Source organism: Prinia subflava, chromosome 4, assembly GCF_021018805.1.
Source record: "Prinia subflava isolate CZ2003 ecotype Zambia chromosome 4, Cam_Psub_1.2, whole genome shotgun sequence".
NCBI lineage: Eukaryota > Metazoa > Chordata > Aves > Passeriformes > Cisticolidae > Prinia > Prinia subflava.
This window is the reverse complement of record NC_086250.1, coordinates 61207974-61229240: the sequence shown is the minus strand read 5'-3', so window position 1 is coordinate 61229240 and position 21267 is coordinate 61207974. Positions and strand designations below refer to the sequence as shown.

Below are 21267 nucleotides of genomic sequence, written 5' to 3'. Positions count from 1 at the left end.
TGTGTTCACACAGCGCTCTCCTCCGCGGCCGCCATCCCGCTCCCGAGGCGATCCTTGTGATTCCTGACTCCCCCAGGAATCGCTCCAGGCTTTGCCCCGCGGAGGTTTCCTTCAGCCGGGAGGCGAGCGCCTCCGGCTCCCCCGCGCCACGGCGGGCACCGGGGCTCCCCCGCCGCAGGGGACCCAGCGGGTGCCGCCTCCGGCTGGAGAGGGGATGACGATGTTTTGTGCGGGGACGGGAACACCACACACGCGCTCGAAACTTTAAAACCCGCTGCCTGAACGCGTCTCCCAAGCCGCCCAGGGTCGGGAGCGGGTCCCCTCGGCAGCCGCTGCCCCGGCCGGGAGAGGTGCCCGCGGGCTGAGGAGAGCCGCACACCAGGCTCGCCCGGGAAAAGGCGCGGGCGGTCCCCTCGCCCCCGCCTGCCGCCGCCACCTCCCCTGGGGGCCCGCCCCGAGCCGTGTCCCCGCCGTGGCTGCGCAGGGACCCGCGGCGGGCGGAGGGCGGGCTGCGGGCGGGCGGGGCGCGGGGCCGGCGGCGCTGCGCTGCGCCCCGATAGGCGGCGGCGGGCGGTGCCGGTGCTGCCGCCGCGGCCGCGGCTGCTGGGGCTGGCGCGGAGCCGCTGAAGCCCGGCAGAGGGGCTCGCCGGCTCTCGCACGCAGCGGCGGCGGCGGAGAGCGTCGCGTCGAGTGGAGCGAGCAGGGAGGAGGAGGAGAAGGAGGAGGAGGAGGAGGAGAAGGAGGAGGAGGAGGAGGAAGGGGAGGGGGGCACCTTCTCGGCGAGGATGCCCGGAGCGGCTGCAGGGTCGGCGGCTACAGGAGCAGGCTCGTCAGGAGCGGTAGCAGCGGGGATGCTCCCAGCTCAGGAGGCGGCCAAGATCTACCACACCAACTACGTGCGGAACTCGCGGGCCATCGGCGTGCTCTGGGCCATCTTCACCATCTGTTTTGCCATCGTCAACGTGGTGTGCTTCATCCAGCCGTACTGGATCGGGGACGGCGTGGACACCCCGCAGGCGGGCTACTTCGGGCTCTTCCACTACTGCATCGGCAACGGCTTCAGCCGGGAACTCACCTGCCGGGGCAGCTTCACGGACTTCTCCAGCCTGCCCTCGGGAGCCTTCAAAGCTGCGTCCTTCTTCATCGGGCTCTCGATGATGCTCATCATCGCCTGCATCGTCTGCTTCATCCTCTTCTTCTTCTGCAACACAGCCACCGTCTACAAGATCTGTGCCTGGATGCAGCTGACCTCGGGTGAGTGCAGGCAGCGGCCGCGGTGCTGGGGGCTCCGCGCAGCCCTGTCCGGCCCGGCCCGGCCCGGGGGGCGCGGGCGGCTCTGGGCAAACTTGCGGCGCCGGGGCCGCCCGGGCCGGGAGAGGGGCGGGGAGCGGCGGGGGCGGGGGGGAGGACCGGGGGTTCCCCGCCGGGCAGGCCGGGACAGGATGCTCGGGGGTGCCGCGACACACCGGCAGCGTCGCAGAGCGGTGCCCGTGCCTGCCCCGGGCCGCCCGACTGGGCGTGGGCCGAGCCGGGCTCAGCCCGCAGCTCCTCGCACCTCTCCGAGGGCTGCCCGGGGGGAGTGCCCGGTTTCGGTCTGCGAACCGACCCGTGGGCAGCTCCAGCAGCTCCAGGGACCGCGAGCGGCAGCGGGCGGGTGTCCTCCAGAGCGTGGTCTGCTGTAAAGGTCAGGAGAAAATGGCAGTGGGGACAATTCGAGCAGGCGGCGGTGGGTGAAGGCAGCTGCCCGCCTGTTGAGGCTTAGCCCCGGTCCCACAGTTCCACCCGGCCAAGGCAGAGCCCACCTGGGCTCCCTGGGAGGGGCTGGCGAGGTCTTTTGCTGCTGAACTGGAAGGGCAGCTGAGGCCGTTGGATGTGGCATGCACGAGTTTTGGTTGGGGTCTGTTCCACTTGTCCACAAGGTTTATTTTCCACTATATGTTAGAAGTGTAAAGAAAAATAATTAATTTCAGTAGCTGATTTTGTCTCAGAAGATCTCCTGACTTTATTTGACTTTCCCCATCACATCCAGTGTCTCCCTGGGAAAAGCGTATGGTAAGAAAGAGGGAAAACACCAGGACATCCCTTTTTGCATTTCCAGCACAGCTTTCCCCCTGAGTTAGTGCAGAACTGGTTGTGTGCAGCTGGGAGGGTAACAAGAAAAGAATGGTCTGTAGAACTAAGATAGTAACATGAGCAGTTTTAGCGAGACAGAAAATATTAATTCTTCAATCATTTGGGGGAAAAGGGGCCTAAAATCAAAACATACTTGTTACATGTCCTCCTGGTAAAACCCTGAAATTGAGAAGTTTTGGAATAAGCAGTAATAAGCTTTTAGGGAAACAGAGCAAAATGTCACCAAAATGAGCTCACAATCACTTTTTCAGTCCCCTTAATTGACCTACATTTGTTTCAGTTTCTGAGCAAAAATTCTTCTGAGTTTTCTACTGAACAGCTTCAGCATTATTCAATTTGCCATCTAGTCCATGAGACTTGGTAGAATCCTCTGGTTTGTATGAAAAAGCTTTAACCATTTCTCTCTCTGATAATGTTTTTCTGTGTGCTATTATACATTTTTATGCTGTTTCTGTCACTGAAGTTTCCTTGCAATTTCTTTCTGTATCACTTGGGGAGTGATCTGCAGGCACTTGAGTTTGGTAGGTTTTTCCCAGTTCCAGTGAGTTTAGTTTTGGGTTCATTATCTCTGTACATTTTCCCCTTTGGTGCTGGTGGCTCCTCTGTTCATTCAGCAACATGCATTCTGATATGGTCTGGTTAATTGTACACAGTCACATCACTTGGCTCTGGCAGAGCAAATTGTTCCATCTTTGCACTACTGATGTCTCCTCTGCTCCGTTAAGGACTTCTGCTTTCAGCTGTCTCCTCTGCTTGTGGCTCTGCTGCTAAAAGGTGCCATGAATATTCACTGTTTTGATGCATTTCAGCATGTTTTTTTCATGTACAGTAGGACAGCGCAATTTCCAAATCTCTTTTACCTTCTTTATATGGTTGCACTTCTTCGCTAGCACCCAGAGGTGCTAGTGCAAGGTAGATAAAATGAATCTGATTCCTTTACTGTGTTTCTGTACAGGTGAATAATAATGTTAAGAAACCACCAAATGTGACTGATCTGCTGGAGCCCAGTCCGTACCACGCTGCATGTGTGCAGGTGTGACTGGAGATACATTTCAGGCAAAGCAACACCAACATTTTGTCATCTCCAAAGCTGGTAGATGCACTGTTTGCATTAAAAGTCAACAAAAGGAGCTTCATGTCAGCAGAAGAACCCCTTCTCAGACTGCTTCCCTCCAAAATTAATAAGGGAATACATGCATAGCCAAGTGGTTGTTTGCTGTCTTTCCCAATTTGTACGTGAATGCCCTGGAAGAACTAAAACAATGTTGGGTGTTGAAAGAACCTGGCTTTATTGTTTGCTGAATGTTTTACATTAATTCAGTATTTACCTCACTGTTCATTTATGTATTACTTTAAGTTTCCTCAAGGGAGAAAAAACACCAGAAAGTCCATATTGCTTTGGGTTGCATCCTTTGAAGAAAATAAAGGTGTTGGGAATGAAGGAAAACTTTGAGTAAAATGTGCAGCTCAGGAGTGTTATAATGATAAGTTTTCTCTGAGCTAAATGACCTACTTCTGTTATTAGTTTACTATTTGGAGCACATAAGCGATAGATAACAGTAATCTTAAAATACTTACCTCACAAAAACCAATATATTAATGTCATCTACATATACATATGGTTCTGTGTAGTACAGGAACAAAATTGAATCTGAAGTAGTGAAATAAAGAAATCATGTGAAAATAGTTTTGATTTTGCTTGCTATTATGTATCTTCATAGTGTTAGCATTTGGTCAGGTCATATAATACTTAAAACTGATGTAATTTAAATCTTGTTAGAATCACGTTTCTGACGTAGATCGTGCTTGGTTTAGGATTGCAAATAGAGGCTTGGGAACTGATTTCTTTAGAAGAAAGATTTGGATCACAGTCTGTCCAGCATGAGTCATTATAAATTGTCAGCATGATATAGCTCTTGTTTTGAAAAGGTGCTTTTTAAATAAGAAAAAGATAAACAGTATCTTGGGCACATAACACTTCCAGTCCTTGTTGCTGTCTAATCATGTCTATGACTAGACATGTCTATGATACAATAAAGAGGAAAAATCCTAAGGAAAAATGTATTTCCTGTATGTATGTGAGTACAGCATAGATTAGATGGTCTAATGATTTAGCCATGGCTTAGACTGCCTTTTTTGTTGAATGTGCATAATGCTGGCAGGGTACACTTGATACTTTGAGAGCCAGTGTTGGCAGCCTCATTCTCCATTCCTTAACCCCCTCTTCTGCAACTGCAAAATCATAGGTACAAGCAGTTGCAATTCACCTAATTTGAGCAGCTGCATGATCACAAACTCTTGAAATCATTAGGAATTATTTTATTATTTATTATTATTAATTTTTATTTATTATTCTACACCTAAAGTTTGCAGGAGAGCTCACAAATAAAGACAATTCTTGAGATTTATTCCTTTATAAGTTAAGTAAATTAAACACTTCCATTCTGTCATTGTGATTTTTTTCCCTATTAAATATTTGCCTAAATATTTCCCTATTAAATATTTGCCTAAATAAAGGAAAAAACTACTTTTTTTCCTTTACTAGGATGTTTCAAGTTATAAGAAAGAAAAAAGTAAAGAAAGCAAAAGAAAGGCAGGGAAGTGTCCCATGGACAAGTAGGATGAAACCAATATACAGGTTTTTCAAGAGATGCCTAAGCCCATGCCCACAGTAAGAGGACCATTGAACAAAACATGAAAGCTCTGTACTTTGGCAAACCACAGCCCAGTGACCTTTGACAGTGGTCTGTAAACATGGGCCCACGAGAGCATCAGAGCAGCTCAAGCTCATTTTTCCCTCTGTATTTTTGGTTCTCCAGCACTCATACTCAGGGGCTGCCTCAGATGGACCTTGGCATTTAAAAGATTTTGCTGGGTTTTGTTTTTCGAGACTTTGGTCGTATTTTGAATTTGTGTAAATTTTTAGCATTTACAGTGCCTCTGAGCAAGGAGTTCCACAGCTTGATATGAGCTGTGTGAAGATTCAATGAGTTTTGTGGTTTAAATCTTGTGCCTGCCTATTCTGTTTGATCCTCTCGGCTCATGCTTTGGAAGAGGCTGTTAACAGGTGTCGTGGTTGCGGGGGAGGTGAATTTTTTCCAGGGGGATGTAGGCAGTCCAATCAGTGATCAGCTTTTCTGCTGGCACCTGGATTGGTCACTCGGAGGTTTGGACACGCCTCTGAGGACACAAAGAGTTAAAAGCAGGACCCCAAGGGGGTTCGGCCTCTTTTCAGATCCCGGTTTCAGCAGAGAGACGTGTCAGGCCTCCTTCCCCTGCCCAGCCACGAAGCTGGGTGGGGGAGGGGAAACACGTGGTCGGCTCAGGTAAGCCGGAGCCCCGGGGGGAGAAGAGAGTGGACAGGACTGGAACTGAACTGCCCCGTCCAGGATGGAGGGGTGGAAAACTGTGGAAGTGCCTGCTGTGTGTGCTCACCTCCCCCTTCCCCCCCAAACTCCGGGAGAAGGTGCCCAGCCACGTGGGGGTTGCTGAGCCTGGGAGTGCCTGAGCCTGCACCCTGCGGGGAGATAGAAACTGTTAACCCTTGCTTAGCAGAAAGAAACTTTTCTTAGACATTGATTCTCATGACTGGTGGTTTTGAAGAGAGGGAAGCGGCCTGGGACCGAGATGATAAAGCACGATTAGAAGGAACCCGATGGAAGAATGAGAGGAGTAGCCTTCTGAGCTGGACTTCTCTTGCATAATGTCAGCCATAGACTGAACTTAAGTCTCTTTTGAACATAAACTGCATTTTGGGTAGATGCAGCTGCCCTGCTTTTGCTACAGTGACTGGCACTTGAAGAGTGGAGCGAGCAGAGAAGCGAGGGGGAGGGTGAGGTGGCGCCCTCTGCCCTCAGGGCAGACCTGCTCCTGGAACCCCGGCCCCTGGGTAAAAAGGGGAGAGCTTGGCATGCAGCATCCTTAAAAAGCCCTGTATGTAGTTTTGGCTTATGAGACAGCGGTGAGAGCGCTGGACATAGGAAAAAGAGAGTGTCACCCTGGCAGACTTCTCCGGGCGGTGCCACGGGTGACATGGAAACACATAAGGAGTAGACCTGTGTGTTCTGGAGAACAGTCTGTGGTGCGAGAGAGACTCCTCTCTCCCTTGCTGAATTGAAGATTAGTTTGTTTTTGAGTGGTGATTGTTTGATCTAAAACCCAAAGGTTGGTCTGTGAAGAGTGATGTGTGGGGAGGTAGAAACTGGGAGAAGAAATGTTCTAAGAAGTTTTTATTTCTGTCTCTGTGTGTGTTTAAGAGTATTTCTGTCCCTGTTCTTATGTAATGTAATAAAGTTTTGGTGGGTTTTTTTTTTTGTTTTCAAGATTTAAGCCTGCTCTGCTCTGTTCCTGATCACATCCCACAGTAGCTGTTAGGGAAAAAAACATATTCATGGGTGCATTAACATCTGGCCAGTGCCAACCCATGATAACAGGGAATTTGGGGACACACTCCCTGTCCTGGCTCTGATTACAACTTTGCTGTATCCCCTCAGTCTCCTGGTTTTGAGACCTTTGGCTTCTTGGTCAGTCCTTAGTTAGGTTGTACTGAAGTTGTGATCATCCCTGCTGCCTTACCTGTAGCCATTGTCAGTCTACTGTATCTTTTCAGAGTCTGTGGGGCCAGACTTATACACAATATTCAAGACAGACAAACCAGCCATTCATACACTGACTTAATAATATTCTCTCTTTTGTTCTTTCTTCCTTTCCTAGTAATTAGTAAAACTCAATTTTTCCCTGTTAGTGAACCGTGGGCTGATGTTTTCACACAACTGCCTATTTTAACGCCAAGATCTCAGTCCTGAAGTGGTAATAATCACCTTGGGGCACATAATTTTGTGCAGTTAGTTTTTCCCCCTTTAAAGAAATTCCTTCGTATTTATCTGCACCGACTTTAATGTGACTTTTTGTTGCCTAGTCGTTCAGTATTATAAAGTCTTTCTTCACAGTCAACCCTTATCGTAGCTACCCTGAATGAGTATCAGCAGGTAACTTTGTCACCTCACCATTTATCCTGTTTTCCAGCTCATTTATAAATAAGCGAGTAGCTCCCAAGTTCCAGCACAGATCCCTGCAGGATTCCACCACTGACCTCTCTCCAACTGAAAAATTGACAGTAGTGTCCTACCATCTGTTTCCAATTATTTATCCTTGCAAGGGCATTTATTTTTATCCTCTGGGAGTCTAGGTTTTTTAAGACTTATGAATGATAGATTCATCAAATGTCTTTTGGAAATCCAAGTAAACATTGTTAATGAAAACCATGGTACACATTACTTTTTACTTCTTTTGAGAACTCTGGTAGTTTTGTGAAAAACTACTTAAAATAGGTGTATTGGTTCTACCTGACTTCCTTTCATCACACAAATATGTCATGTTTGTACACATGCTGACATACACTGTTTTGTAGTTCTACTCATTTATGTGGTGCAGGTGTTGGCCTTTCTGTGGTTCCCCAGATTTTCCCCAGACTTGTTTTAAACTAGTTTTTAAAACTGGTTTCCTATCACTCAACTGCCAGATCTTTGAGGCCAAAGCAACCACAATGAAGAGGTTATTACACCCCACAGTTAAAAAGCTTGTTTAAAGGAGGGAATTGTTTCAGAATGAAAAGGAGGAATTCTTCATTACAACTATGTTGTTTGCCCTTATGCTTGAAATTAGTCTGCAGGACCAGGTGACTTTTATGTAAGAGTCTTAAAATGCTTGACCTTGATGCTCTTGGAGCCTTTGTTACTGCTGTCTGACAGATCTTGGTACAGGGGTAAATTCCAGAAGGCTAGGAAAAAACCCAGCCTTACACCAGTATGTGAACAGGGTATCTCATGGAGTCAGACAAGGATCTTGTTCATAGCCTCAGTATCCTTAACAATTTGTTGAGAGAGTAATTTACATTTGTGGCTTCTGAACTTTGCAGGTGGCATTAAAATTATTTGTTTAATAAATGATAGTTATTTGTCAAATAAATTATAGTAAGGATAGCTAATTGCATAGACTGATTTGGATGCCATAATAACATGGGCTTATTTCTACAACCTGTATTTTAATACACTAAATGCAGTGTAAGACTAAGAACCAGAATCATGGAATCACAGAACGATAGAATGGCCTGGGTTGAAAGGGACCTTAAAGATCATCCAGTTCCAATCCCCCTGCCACAGGCAGGGACACCTTCCACTAGGTCAGCTTGCTCAGAGCCCCATCCAACCTGGCCTTGAACACTCTCAGGGATGGGGCTTCCAGAGCTTCTCTGGGCAGCCTGTTTCAGTGTTTCACCACCTGCATAGTAAAATATTTCTTCCCAATATCTAATCTGAACCCACTTCTTAGTTTCAGTTTGAGTCCATTTTCCCTTGTTCTGCCACTATTTTCCCTTGTAAATAGTTCCTTGCCATTCTTGTAGGTTCCTTTTAGGTGCTGGGAGTCCAAAATTAGGTCACCCCAAAGCCTTCTAGGCTAAACAATCCCAGTTCTCTGAACTTTTTCTTCACCTTTCCTTATAGAAGAGGTGCTTCATCCCTCTAATCACCTTCATGGCTCTTCTCTGGACTTGCTCCAAAAGGTCCATGTCCTTCCTGTGCTGGGGACCCCGGAGCTGGATGCAGCACTGCAGGTGGGGTCTCACCAGGGCAGAGCAGGGCAGAGCAGAGCAGAGGGGCAGAATCCAATTTAGTGAGAAGGATGTTGTGAGGAACCATGCCAAAGGCTTCACAGAAGTCCAGATGAGTGACATCCATAGCCCTTCCCTTGTCCACTGATGTAATCACCCCATCATACAAGTCCACTGGGTTGGCCAGGCAGAACTGGCACTTGGTGAAGCCATGCTGGCTGTCCCAAATCACCTTCCTGTCCTTCACGAGCCTTGGCACAGCTGCTAAGAGGATCTGTTCTGTGATCTTCCCAGGCACAGGGTCTGACAGGTTGGTAGTTTGCCGGCTCCTCCTTCCTACCCTTTTTAAGCTGGGTACAATATTTCCCATTTTCCAGTCACCTGGGACCTCACCTGACTCCTAGGACTTCTCAGGTATCAGGGAGAGTGGCTTGGCAACTACAGCAGCCAATTCCCTCAGGACTCTGGGATGTAACTCATTCATGTTCCCATGGACTTAAACATGTCCAGGCTGGTGGTCATGAACCTGGTCTGTACTTGCAGGTGGAAGCATTTTGCACCCCCAGTCCCCACTGTGCAGTTCACGTTCCCAAGAGGTGTGGGAAGAAAGGTTGTCATTGAAGGCTGAGGCAAAAAAAGTTTTTGAGTACCTCAGCTTTCTTTTTCTCAATTGTTACCCATTTTCCAGCATTTCTTATCAGGGGATACATCTTATTTGACCTTTCTTTTCTGGTTAATACACCTGTACAAGCACTTCTTGTTACTCTTAGCATCCATTGCCAGGTCCAGTTCCCACCTCAAAAAATGTAGAAGGCATCCTGCTGATGGGAGAACTATGAAATTATGTGTTATGGAAAACAGTTATTGAGAAGAGAAATTACAGACTGTGGTAGATGGACATCTGCATGTGAGCTCTCACTGCAGTGAAAAAGTCCAGTGTTGTCCCTAAATGTGTATACAAAAAAAAAAAAAAAAAAAAAAAAAAAAAAAAAAAAAAAAAAAAAAAAGAACTCCTTTGCCCACAGTAGTTTCCATGCCTGTTCTGTCTAGGTCAAATATCTTTCAAGACGCCCTTTCAAGTATAAAGTAGAAAGGATCTCAGAACTGATTTAAATAAATGAAAGAAGAAGAGCTAAAAGGATGAATTTTCTTGCTGTTCAAAAGAAGATTAAAAATTGACAGATGATGGCATATGAGGACCTACAGGGGAAGATTTCAAGTCATGCAGTGTTCCTTAGCTTGACAAATGCTGTGTTTGGAAGCTGAAGTTACACAAATTTGCATTAGCCATGAGGTATGTACATTTGTAACTTTTTAAGATGGATTTTTCATTTGTTAATTGTCTTTACTAACTCACCAGAATCAAAGGACCCTAACCAACAGTGCTGTCAGTTTTTATTGCCACTACATACTCCACATATAATGTGAGGAACACATGGGAGGCAAAAGGGACAGGAAGACAAGTCCAGGAATATTGAGCAAGTTTTTGAGCTTGAGTTTCATCAGTGATGGTGATTTTAATAAAAGTGTTAACACCCCTGTGGCACCTGCAGGGTGTGGTGACTGAAGTTATTTAGTGGTGTCTGAACAGTAGTGGATGCTGGACCTTCAGAGAAGAAAATCAGGGTTCTTGAAGGCTCTGACCATAGTATGATGAGTATTGCCCCTGCATTTCAGGGTGCTTGAGCTGTGCAGGCAGACAGGGAGCAGGGAAAGAGCCAAGTGCTCTCCCTGTCACCAAATGGAGTGTCCCATCAAGCCTGTGAGGACATCTAATTCAAGCAGGCCTGGTGCACGTGCTTGTTTTTCTCAGAGGAGAAATCATGCTGCCAGTATGATTTTCTGTACGTTCAGCTCCAGAGGAAAGTTTTCCACTGGGTTTAAATGAGATCCCTAGAGCCTCCTACATCCTTGCCTGGGAATGGCCCACAGCAGCCTGTGCTGTGCTGCTGTCACACGGGCTGTGATGAGTATTGCCACTGGGAAGTGCTCGTGCCCTAGTGGGAGTCGGGTTAGTTGGGGAGGTTGGAAAAATTACCTGAAGGTTTTAGTGGGAAGTTGTGGGTGAAGTGAGTGATGGGGCTGTGCAGCTTTTTCTGTTTCATTACACTGAAGTAAACATTTTTATATGTTTGACTATAGTCATGTTTGACTATAAAAATGAAAGTAAAAGGTGTATCATGTGAACAGTGGGAATGAGGGAGAAATGCTGTGCCCAGTGTCCCATCTCTAAGTAGTTTATTTCTCCACATACCCTGTGCCCACAGTACCAAAATTTCTCTCCTGCATCCCATAATGTCATGCCTTTGGTAGCTAAACTCTCCAGCTCCTCACAGGCTCCCTGTCTCTGTAGCTGACAAAGGCACAGCATGGGCTATACCTGGCAGAAAGCTATTTGTCTTTTGGTTTGATGTCCTCAAGTTGCCATCTGGATTTGTTAAAGGATAAACTATCCCTGTCTTTCCACTGGTAGGAAATTGGGATTCTTTCTGCTTCCAGCTTTTTCACAAAACTTGCAGTTTAGTGCAAGGCTTGTAGCATCAGTCAAATTTGGTTGAAATTGGTCATCAGGCTCAAAATCACACAGGCACATCTGTCTTGATCCCAGAGGGAACCTGTCTAAAATGTATCATATAAGAAGTGAATATCTTTTATTTGTATGAGTGATTTGAGATTTTGGTAGCTAAACTTGTTTTTTTGAAGGATAAAGGTGTTTTGGGAATGGAGAAGAGATATTTTCTTTTGGTTTAGAGTGTAATAAAAATTTCAGCATCTTATAACTCTCCCAATTGCCTTTTATGAACATCCTGGGGGCTGTGGTCCACTGTTTGAAAAACAGTAAGATAACAGAATAGTAAAATATAAAAGGAAATGCATAAAGTTATCCAGGCTATTTGAGGATGAATAACATTTCACCAGGAAAAAGCATATGTGTGAGGGAAGAAAGAGGGGAAGAAAGAAACTGGGAGAGAGCTTAAAAGAGGGAAGTATCAACTATTGAAATGTGGGGAGCTGAGAACTTGGATTTGGTCAGGAAAGAGAAATGGGAGTGGGGTTTTGGAAAGTGGCTGGTGTCAGAGCAGTTCTGTTTTCTTGCCACTGAAGGAACATCACTGGCATAGGATACAGCTGCTGCCGAGTTCTTTCAGGGATTCCTTCTAAAAGTTTAATGAAGACAATTGCTACATGCCAAAATGAAGCCAGGAAGAGATAAACATACGGATATTATCAGCAGTAAAAAGGAATGGAGGAAAAGAATGCTAGATTTCAGTCTGGAAGGTTATTTTACCTTTCGTGAAGTGAACCTTTTTAGCACTGTGATACAAACAGCATTAGCTTTGATCTTGCAAACACAGAGACAGCAAACATATCAGAACAGAAAATCTGTGGTATGATCAGATGGTGTGGACTCAATATTTGAAAACTAACAAGATCCAGCTGTGAGGAATGGCAGGGTCACAGTATTGAGGCATTACAAAGGAAAAAGTAAAAACATTTTTCTCAAAAATGATGAAAGAAAAAAAAAGAAATCAACAAGGCTATAACCTGGAAAATCTGCAGAATTCAATAACATTGGTTACTATCAGCATTATTGAAAATGCAGTGGCAGCAGCATGACAGTGAATATGTAGAATATGCATTACTGTGTGGAACAGTGTGTAGCTCCCAATTACTAAGAGAGAATTATGACTAGAATCCTTAAAAAAAGGCAATATAATAGACTTCAAGATCTGTCTATTCTAAGAAAGATATTATCCATCTTCACATTGGCATTCAGAAGATGCAGAAGACTTGAAACAAGTTGGCCTTAGAATAAGAAGGTCATACTTACCAGGGGAAAAGGTTCTTTTATTTTCTCCTTGAGAAGCCAGATGCAAATTTATGAATTTAATTGATTTTAAAAGGTAGCTGATGGCGTCTGTGGAGAGCCTCTTTGACACAAGCACATCATGTGCTATTTCAGAGAATATTATTCAATCAAGTAATTGAGAGTGCATCAGAAGGAGAAAGCTACGGAATACACGGTTTGAAATAAATTATTACAAACAGTTGATGAGTTGTCACACATTCCACTTTATTTTTCAGGTTATCTTTCAAAAGGAAAAGTTTATAGAGAAGGAAAACTAGACATGCTGTACTTGCAAGGGCAAAGATACATATTGTGAGTTCAGAGGTTCAGAAAATGCTCTTTGTGAAACCTTGGGAGGTTCTTTTATTCTAGAACTCAAAAGTCATGTGCCTTCCTTTGCAGAAGCTGACTGAATAAAGTGAGTGAGTTCATGAAATCACCATGGCCAGGACGTGTCTTGTCCTGCCATGCTGGACTCTACCTCTGCAGCCTACAGTAGTTTACTGGTCATGGTGAACTTTGTGTGCAGCAGAAGTGTGAATAAAAGAAGACAAAGTCCCTTAAGATCAGGGGAGGTTTTAGCAATGTCTCTCCCTCCAGTTTGACCTTTTGCCTGTTCCTGTGGAATAACAGGCTTCTGCAGTGGCGACGGAAGGTGAACACTCCTCAGCTCCATGGAGTTTCTTGATGGGGCCAAGAGCTTTGGGGAGGGTTGTTCTGCCCAGATGTAACAGCTTGTAAGCATGGAACACTGACAGAAATGATCCTGTGCCTCTTGGAGAGACATTTCTATGCTGAGCCATCTCAGCTTGCCAGGGCTCAACAGAGAGATGTGGTTGCTGTGCCTGTACCCACAAATTAGGGGGGTACAGAGCCCCTCTGCTGTAGAGTCAGCTGGCACACTGGCCACTGTCCACACTATTACATTTTTTACCTTCTAAAACTGGGCCACTAGACTCATTCTGCCTGTTGGGAACCATTCCTGGCATGTCCTAACTTGCAAACTGTGCCCTGGCAATCTTTTGGAAGACTGTTAGATGGAACCGACTAAAAGCTCTCCTGTGACACCTGCTGAGGGACAATTCTAACAATTTAATAGTGTAGACATTTGAGTGTCAATGCCTGGGAATGCTCCCCAGTACTGCTTCATTTACCTGTGTAGACATAACCAATATGTAGCCAAGTCTCAAAAAAAGGAGCTCAAAAATTATCTGTGCAAAAAATTTAAGGTAACATGGAATTTAGTCCTTTAATTTGAACCAATTTATTACTACATCTTAGTGCCATAGTATAAATTTCTGATTTTCTTTGTTTAAATTGACAACAAATAATCTCTGGATTAAAAATTTACATGAAATGTAGTTATCTTTGAAACTGGAATTAGTAATCACCTTGAAAAATACAGATGTTTGTAACCTTTGGCAAGAGGAAGAAGTGATCAAAAATGTAGAACAAACCATAAAAAAAGGTTTTCACTTAGAGACAGTAGAAAAATGTTACCCATGAGCCTAAAAATCATAAATGAGACTTCTCTCTGATGTAGACTGTTTCAAAATCAGATTTCCCACAGGTATCTTCAGCTTGGCTAATACATCTTCGAACACTATAAAACTGTTATGCATTGAATGCATATTCTTAAGAGACATTCAGTGTCATTTCACAAAGAGTTAATTCAAAGTTTTAGGATTAATTTAATGAGAGAAGTATTAGACTTTCCATGAAAATAAAATTATTCATCCTTGTAGCTTTATGTTCCTCTAAAGAAAGTTAATTATTACTTGGTTGCTGTATATTAGTATTCAGCCTTCCTATTAATGGTGAAGTTATATTAGACCATCATTAAAATAAAAAGGTTGAAATTGCAATACATGGTCATTACACTAGAAAAATATAGCCCAAAACATTCCAAACACGCGGTGTCTTACCAGCCACAGTGTCTGTGTTTGGTCCTTGTCAGGCACTGCTATTTGAGCGGGTTCCTCTCTTAGTGTGGCTCCCCAGCAGTCACTGCCGGGGTGACACGTGGCTGTGTCAGCCTTGAGGAGCAAGGGGACAGTGCTGGCACAGGGAAAGGCCCTGCAGCTCAGCGTGGGTCACAGTGGAGATACTGAAAGCCATCAGTCCCAATCCTGAGTGACCTGCCTCAGGGGACCCTGCTGGAGCAGGGAGTTTGGACTGGATGGACCTGCAGTGGTGCCACCTGCTCTGTGATTCTGTGAGGGAGGGAGGAGCTGCTCACCAAAGGATGGCACTGGGATGGCAACGTGATGCTGCTCTGGACATGGTCCTGGCACACACCTTGTGAAGTATTTCCAGCTGATTCAGGACAATGCTGGCATAATTAAGGATGCATTTGATATTTCGTGTGGGATTCTGGACACTGATGTGCAGTTCTGAATGAGTAGCTTCAGAAAGGAAAACAGTGAGCAGTGACATGTCTTGGAAAAGAGAACTGGGAAAGCTTGGTCAGTTTAGTGTGGAAAGAGGAGTGTGATAGTGTGATAAGATGTCTGTGCTGACTAGAAACGCCTGGAAGGGCTGAGAACAAGAGGAAAATAAAAGAACTGTTCGAGCCACTGATTCTTTCTTTGACTTGATTTAGTTTCCTAAACTTTTTCTGAAGGTGGTACTACATGTCATGTAACATTGTTAGAACACATCACAGCCTGTTGGCCTCCTTTGCTTCATGGTACTTTAAAAATCTCAGAAGTAGTTTATGAACCCTCTGGAATGCATGGACAGTAGAGTGAAAACTAATGATTCTGAACTCATGGCTAACAGTGGTACAAGAAGAAATGGATATTATCTGGATAGAAATCACTTCAGGCTGAAAATTACGAGGTGGTTTCTAACTATTAGAGCAAGAAGATTCTATAGCAACTTTCTGAAGGAAGGAGATTTGGTAAAATACTGAGTTGTGTACTAGAAACAGATTAATATCTGGAAGGCATTACAGAAAGTAATGTTTGTAACAGTGTGGCTTCTTCCTCAATTTCTTATTTCTGAAAACAAACACATGTGGGTGAATGCTCTTTTTTATTCTAATCCTATTTGTTCTGTTTTTTAAGCAGTATCACTTCTATCTCAGTGACTTCTAGGATTGAAAATAAACAGTGACCAAGATCTGTAAATCTATCAAGTGAGGCTCATTCCTGCCTGGCATTCTGATAAAACAGACAAGGGCTTTCCTTAAATTCCCAACAAAACTGTAAAACTTCAGCAAGCACAGCAGTTGCACTGGTGTGCTTCATATTTTCTCTTTGCCTTCAGCATTTTCATGCAACTTGGACATTAAATTTCCTCAAGAAAATATAATTTATGTTAACGAAGTGCTGGTGTTCAAAAGTGAAAGTGATCAAAAAAAAATCTTTAAAAATATTCTAAAATATCAAGGTTTCAGGACAATAATTTTACAAATCTTCATTTCTATGGCTAACCTGAAATGTAATTTTGCCAAGAATGTTTCCTGGAGAAGTTGTCCTGTGCTAGCTTCTCATACACGTAATTATTTTGTGTTGTCATGCTGTTACACAAACCATCTCCCTAAATAGTTAAGAAACCCATCAGATCTCTTAATCTTTTTGATATGCAACTGCACGTGCTGTGTTTTGTGTGAGTAGGTTGGTGTCAGGTGTGTTGGGTGCTGAGAGAAGGGACTCATCACACCAGGAGGGGTAGCAGGGAGATGCTGATGTTCCCTGTTCCCTGTTCCCTGTTCTGTCCCTGCTGCCTCCCGTGGCAGCTCAGAGAGGGAGAGAGAAGAGGGAGCACTTTGTCAACAGGATAAACCAGTGTTCAGTGCATCAAATAACTGTATTTAAGGTACACTCTGAGCTTCCAGTGAAACACTGTTGATGGTGTACATGTCTGTGAAAGCCCTTGCATGCAGTATGGGTACTGACAAATGCTGTTCAGGATTTTGCATCCTTGGAGGGACAGATCTGCAGATACAAGGGTCTGGATTTAAATTTGGTCGTACTGAATTCAGCAAGTTTATGTTTGAACCCAAGGTGGTATATTTAATAACTGAGTGTTAAACATATAAGACAGCATTTCATTTAATTTTATCTGTATGGTACACTGGAGGAATTGTGCTGAGGCAAAAGTGAGGCGATCTGTGAAATTGTTTCTGCGTTTTTGTTTCTTCACAAGAGATTTCGTTTCTTTTATTCCCTGGGGCTGCTTTTCCCCAAATCAAGTCTGGACCAAACACAAATCACACTTGTACAGACAGCTCCATTTTACTTTGCACTTCACCAGGTGATGGGTAAGCATAGATTCGAGGGCAGGGATGTGCCAGAGAATGTGCAATGAAATCCTCAACTACACACATCTGGCTCAGCCTGTCAGACTGCAGTAGGGTGAAAGGGCCATTGGCCTTGGCAGACCTCACCTGGCTAAGTCAAGTGTTTCTGCACTGCATCCAGGAGCACTCAGGCCCTCAGGGCATGAGGTCAGTCTGTGGTAGCCAAGGCTTCAAGCAGTTGCCTGCATCCAATTTTCTGGGCTTAAAATTCCTGGGGGATCCTCACTGACCTCTGACTGCTTTCTCAGCAGGACACAGGTCTTTTATAGGTTCTCTGTCATCTACACACAGATGTCTCACAAGCAGTAGAACAGCTCAAGTGATTATTAGGCACCAGCATGCTGGCAAAGTGAATCGAACCCTGGTTCTACTCTCAACTTGATTGCAAACTTTTGCTTATGTTTCACAGTGTAGAGCTGAATCCTGCCTTCTGTGGTCATGTTTGCTCGTGTCTTGAATTTATGAAGTTGAGTTTAGGGAGGATTGTTTCTGATTAGCAATATTCTGTCAATCATAGTTCCTTCTTAATGTGCTTTAGGTTGGGATTAAAATAATGCCACAGTGTCATGAATACAGGTATCAGAAAATGATAAAGGAATTTGAATTACCTGATGCTAAAGGAGATTAGTGGATGGTGTACGAAGAGCTGCAAAATACATATTGGCAATTGCTAAAGAAAGCTGTTGTTATTTATTGCTTCCATTTATCATTGTACCAAAAGTCAAGTTCTAATCATTTAAGTAAATACCTCAGTTCTGCTGAGCTTCAGTGATGCCTGGCAGAGAGGAACGAATGCAAGTAGTAATGTGCAACTAACATCAATTTCTGAAAAATCTGAATGGTCTAAAATGAAATTGCATTAATATTAAGTATGTTCTTTAGTGCCTTAGTTTCTGATGCTGTATCGTCAACAGACATTGTGATAGGTCATTAATTTGTATTTGGATTTAGCCAACTGAAAATAGGGGCGAGGAAAGTCACTGTAAATGAATGCTCATTCTTTTGCTCTGTAAAATAATGTATTTAAATTGTGAATTCTCAAGCTTTTCTAGAGTAAATTATAGTATTATTGTGCTCTTCTAGAATATGTTTCTGTCAGTGAAAAGCTGGTTGTTTCAACAGAATACAGCTGAGCAAAGGATTTATAAGCACATGCTTTGATGGACAGGAAACATGTTTTGAATGTTTGACTTAATTGAAATCTGAAAAATGCCCACCCATCTGAGGTTATGGATGTCAACTAAATATTTCCTGTATGTTCTTTTACATTAGTCATACAAATACATGCATTATAATAAATAATAGGGTAACAGATCCCTACCAGAAAATTTAGGAGTTGACTTCTAAGGACCATTCAGCAGTCCTGACTTGGTACTGAGAAATCTTACTCTTGAAAATAATCCCATTGTGTCTGTGTCATTCAGTATTAGAGGAGCAATAATTCTTATATTATACTTAGTTAAGGTTTCTAAAAAGGAATGGCTATATGGTCATTTGGTACACAACATTCTGCTAGCATGGAGCCACATTAGGATGCAGCAAGAGACAGTAAGATGGGAGTAATATGTGTTTTACTACTGCAGAAATTAGTAGCAGTCTTAAGTCAGCATGAGAGAAATGAATTCATTAGCTCATGGCTAGTGTACCAAATTGTCATGTGCTGTAAAATATATAAGCACATATTGCATAAAAAGGTCTACAGCAAGAATTGCCCTAACATCTGATTAGAGAGTCATGAAATTCATTATCATTTAGAAGTATCACTCCTTAAGAAGTAGAGTGTACTCTAAGTATTGGGTGAGTGCAGTGTGAGTCAGTCCCCTGAAGAGCAGGATCCAATTGCTGTCTCTCAATGTAACCAAAGACCTCAGGAGTGAAAGTAAAGTATTTGTGCAATTAAGATTATGAAGACAAACTGCTACCTAAGTAAATAGCTGGACAATAGTCAATAATGCATTTATATTTCTAGCTAATCTAAATAACTTAAGTAATAATAAGTTTCCCAACTTCACACTTACCCAAAGCAAAGTGAAACCTTACACTGAGGTTACTGCCTTCTGTCTCTCCCTCCTTCCTTCCCTACCTCACCAGTGCAATCTGTGTTCCCACAGAATTATGTCCCTACTGAGATGGCAAGCCCCCCTGGAGCAGGGACTGGACTTGATTTGGTGTTTGAACAGAGCCCAGAGTAAGCTGAATCCTGATTGTGGCCTCCAGCTTTGACTGCCGTGCAAATTGCAATAGAAATAATAATTATTGTTTGAATTGTATCTGAGTGGTGTGAGTAGCATAAGCTTGATGAGCTACCCAATTTGCAACAATAGTAACTATGTACTGAGCAGAGCCTGCTGTGCGACCTTGGGGAAGTCATTTCACCTTTCTGGGCTTTCCTGGCTGTAAAATGAGAGCAAGATAATTTCTTTAAAAATGCTCTACAGGCATGGACTGTTATTACTGCAAAGAACTGATTGCATGCTGATTCTGGTCTGCTTTGTGCAACGTGACCCCTTGTCCTCAGAGCAACTCGGAGATCTCTAGGTCATCTTAGAAGTAGTCAGTGTAAACAAGGAAAAATTGTAATTACCTAAAAAAGGAAAAGGCAAAATTAAACATATTTGTGGATGTACATCACTGTGAGCAACCATCTGTAGAATGATAAATAGTGGCATACATACATAAACACACATCGTTGTCATTCCAAACAGCATATTCTGTGTGTTTATCTCTGCATTAATGAGGTACTTGGCTTAGTTTTGACATCTGTCACTTTGCAGTCATGGCAGTGCAGATCTGAATTTGAGAACAAAATTCATGGGGGATTATTTTAGCCTTTTATTCCATGCACTGGAAGTACTTATGGTGCAACACATTTGGCTAAACCATGTTTTTCCCTTGGACAACAAGACCAAAATGAGCGCATGACATAACAGATGACATAGCTTGGAAAGCATCACTTCAGGAACTCAAACAGGTACCGAGGCTGTCATCATCATGGGCAGCCTTGAGAGGACTGCTTCCATACAGAGAGGAATGACTGACAGATAAGCAAGGTTTAGCTAATCCTATTTTTTGGTCACTCCAGCATTCAGCCAAGTGTTACACTTCCTTGTTGACTTGCTTTTTCTTTCAGAAAAGCACTGCAGCAAAGCCAGATATATAGCTCATGGCTCATTTACTCCCAGTGCCAGCAAGTGTCTCTACAGTGATTCTCTTTTGAACGTACATGAGTGACAGATTGTTCAGACCACTGGTTCTCAGCATCCTCAGCATGCTGGTGTGCTGTAGGGTGTTCTGTTGGCAGGAATTGCTGCAGGGAACAGATGTACACTTGATACATCAGGAGTTACCAAAGACAGTCGAGCCACATCCTGGGACCTTGTCGAGTGCACCAGCTTTAAGTTCACACAAGATTTAGCATTCCACTTTTCCTTCTTCCTATACATATTCTGGGTGTTCAGCTGTGACTGTTTGGAGTGGATAGGTGATGGGATGCAGGAAAGATGGCATGCACAGAGAAGAGGATCTGTTTATGAAGTGACAGAGGAACAGCAGCCAACACTGAGTTTCTGCAGCTGAGTGGAGAGAGGCAACCTCACCTTGATCAGATGGACCAAATCTTGGAGACTTTCAGTGCATTGCACTATTAAGCAGAATTTAGTTTGTCTCAATAAGAAGGAGGACTTTCTCCTTCTTCACCGTTGGCTCTATTTAATGAGGTATTTTCCTTATGAATATATTTGCCCTTTTTGAAAAGTCTATTAAGCTGTGCTAATTCTCACACAATGCATGCTGGTGAGAAAATACAGGTAGAGCAGAATTAGAGGAATGGATAAGTAAGCACTCTTTGTGTGGTCATGCTTGGTGGCTGCCCAAGTGAGTCCTAATATAAAATTTTAAAAGATGGATAGTCATTTGTGGTGCATTGCTGCAAGCTAGATTTCTGGTGTCTGAAAAACAGAGAACCTGCAAATTGTCTCTGAGAAATTCTCAAAGGCTGCTCATGCTATGTATGCTCTGGTTGTCACTTGCAGTTCTGGCAAAAGAACTGATGTGAGCCTGGAAGTAAAGGGATAATAGGGAAACTCCAGGTAAATAATCCTTGCTATTGTACTACAAGTATATCTATTTCTTCTCTAATGCAAATATCCATCTGGGAAGAATTTCCTCCCAAAAGCCATGAAAGCAATAAGAAGATAACAGTTTTCACCCAAGGCTAGTAACCTGGCAAAGATCTAGATACTGTTCCTGAGCTGTGAGTTTTAGTGCTACCTGCAGAGATGGTGGATGGATAATTTCAATCACAAACACTTTGAAAAATCTGACATGGGGCACAGTTCCAGGAAAGCGATGCCAAGGATAATTTTATTC

The 21267-nt window shown here is 43.7% G+C and overlaps 1 protein-coding gene across 1 annotated transcript in view; it reads left to right on the top strand.

Annotated features, from left to right (window-relative positions):
- The first annotated feature begins 679 nt into the window (after nucleotides 1-679).
- Nucleotides 680-21267, top strand: part of LHFPL3 (LHFPL tetraspan subfamily member 3) — a 242867-nt gene continuing 222279 nt past the window's right edge. Inside the window, exon 1 of the mRNA XM_063396909.1 lies at nucleotides 680-1254. Within this exon, the coding sequence (XP_063252979.1) occupies nucleotides 786-1254 (469 nt within the window). The 5' untranslated portion in view covers nucleotides 680-785. The remainder of the gene's footprint in view (nucleotides 1255-21267) is intronic.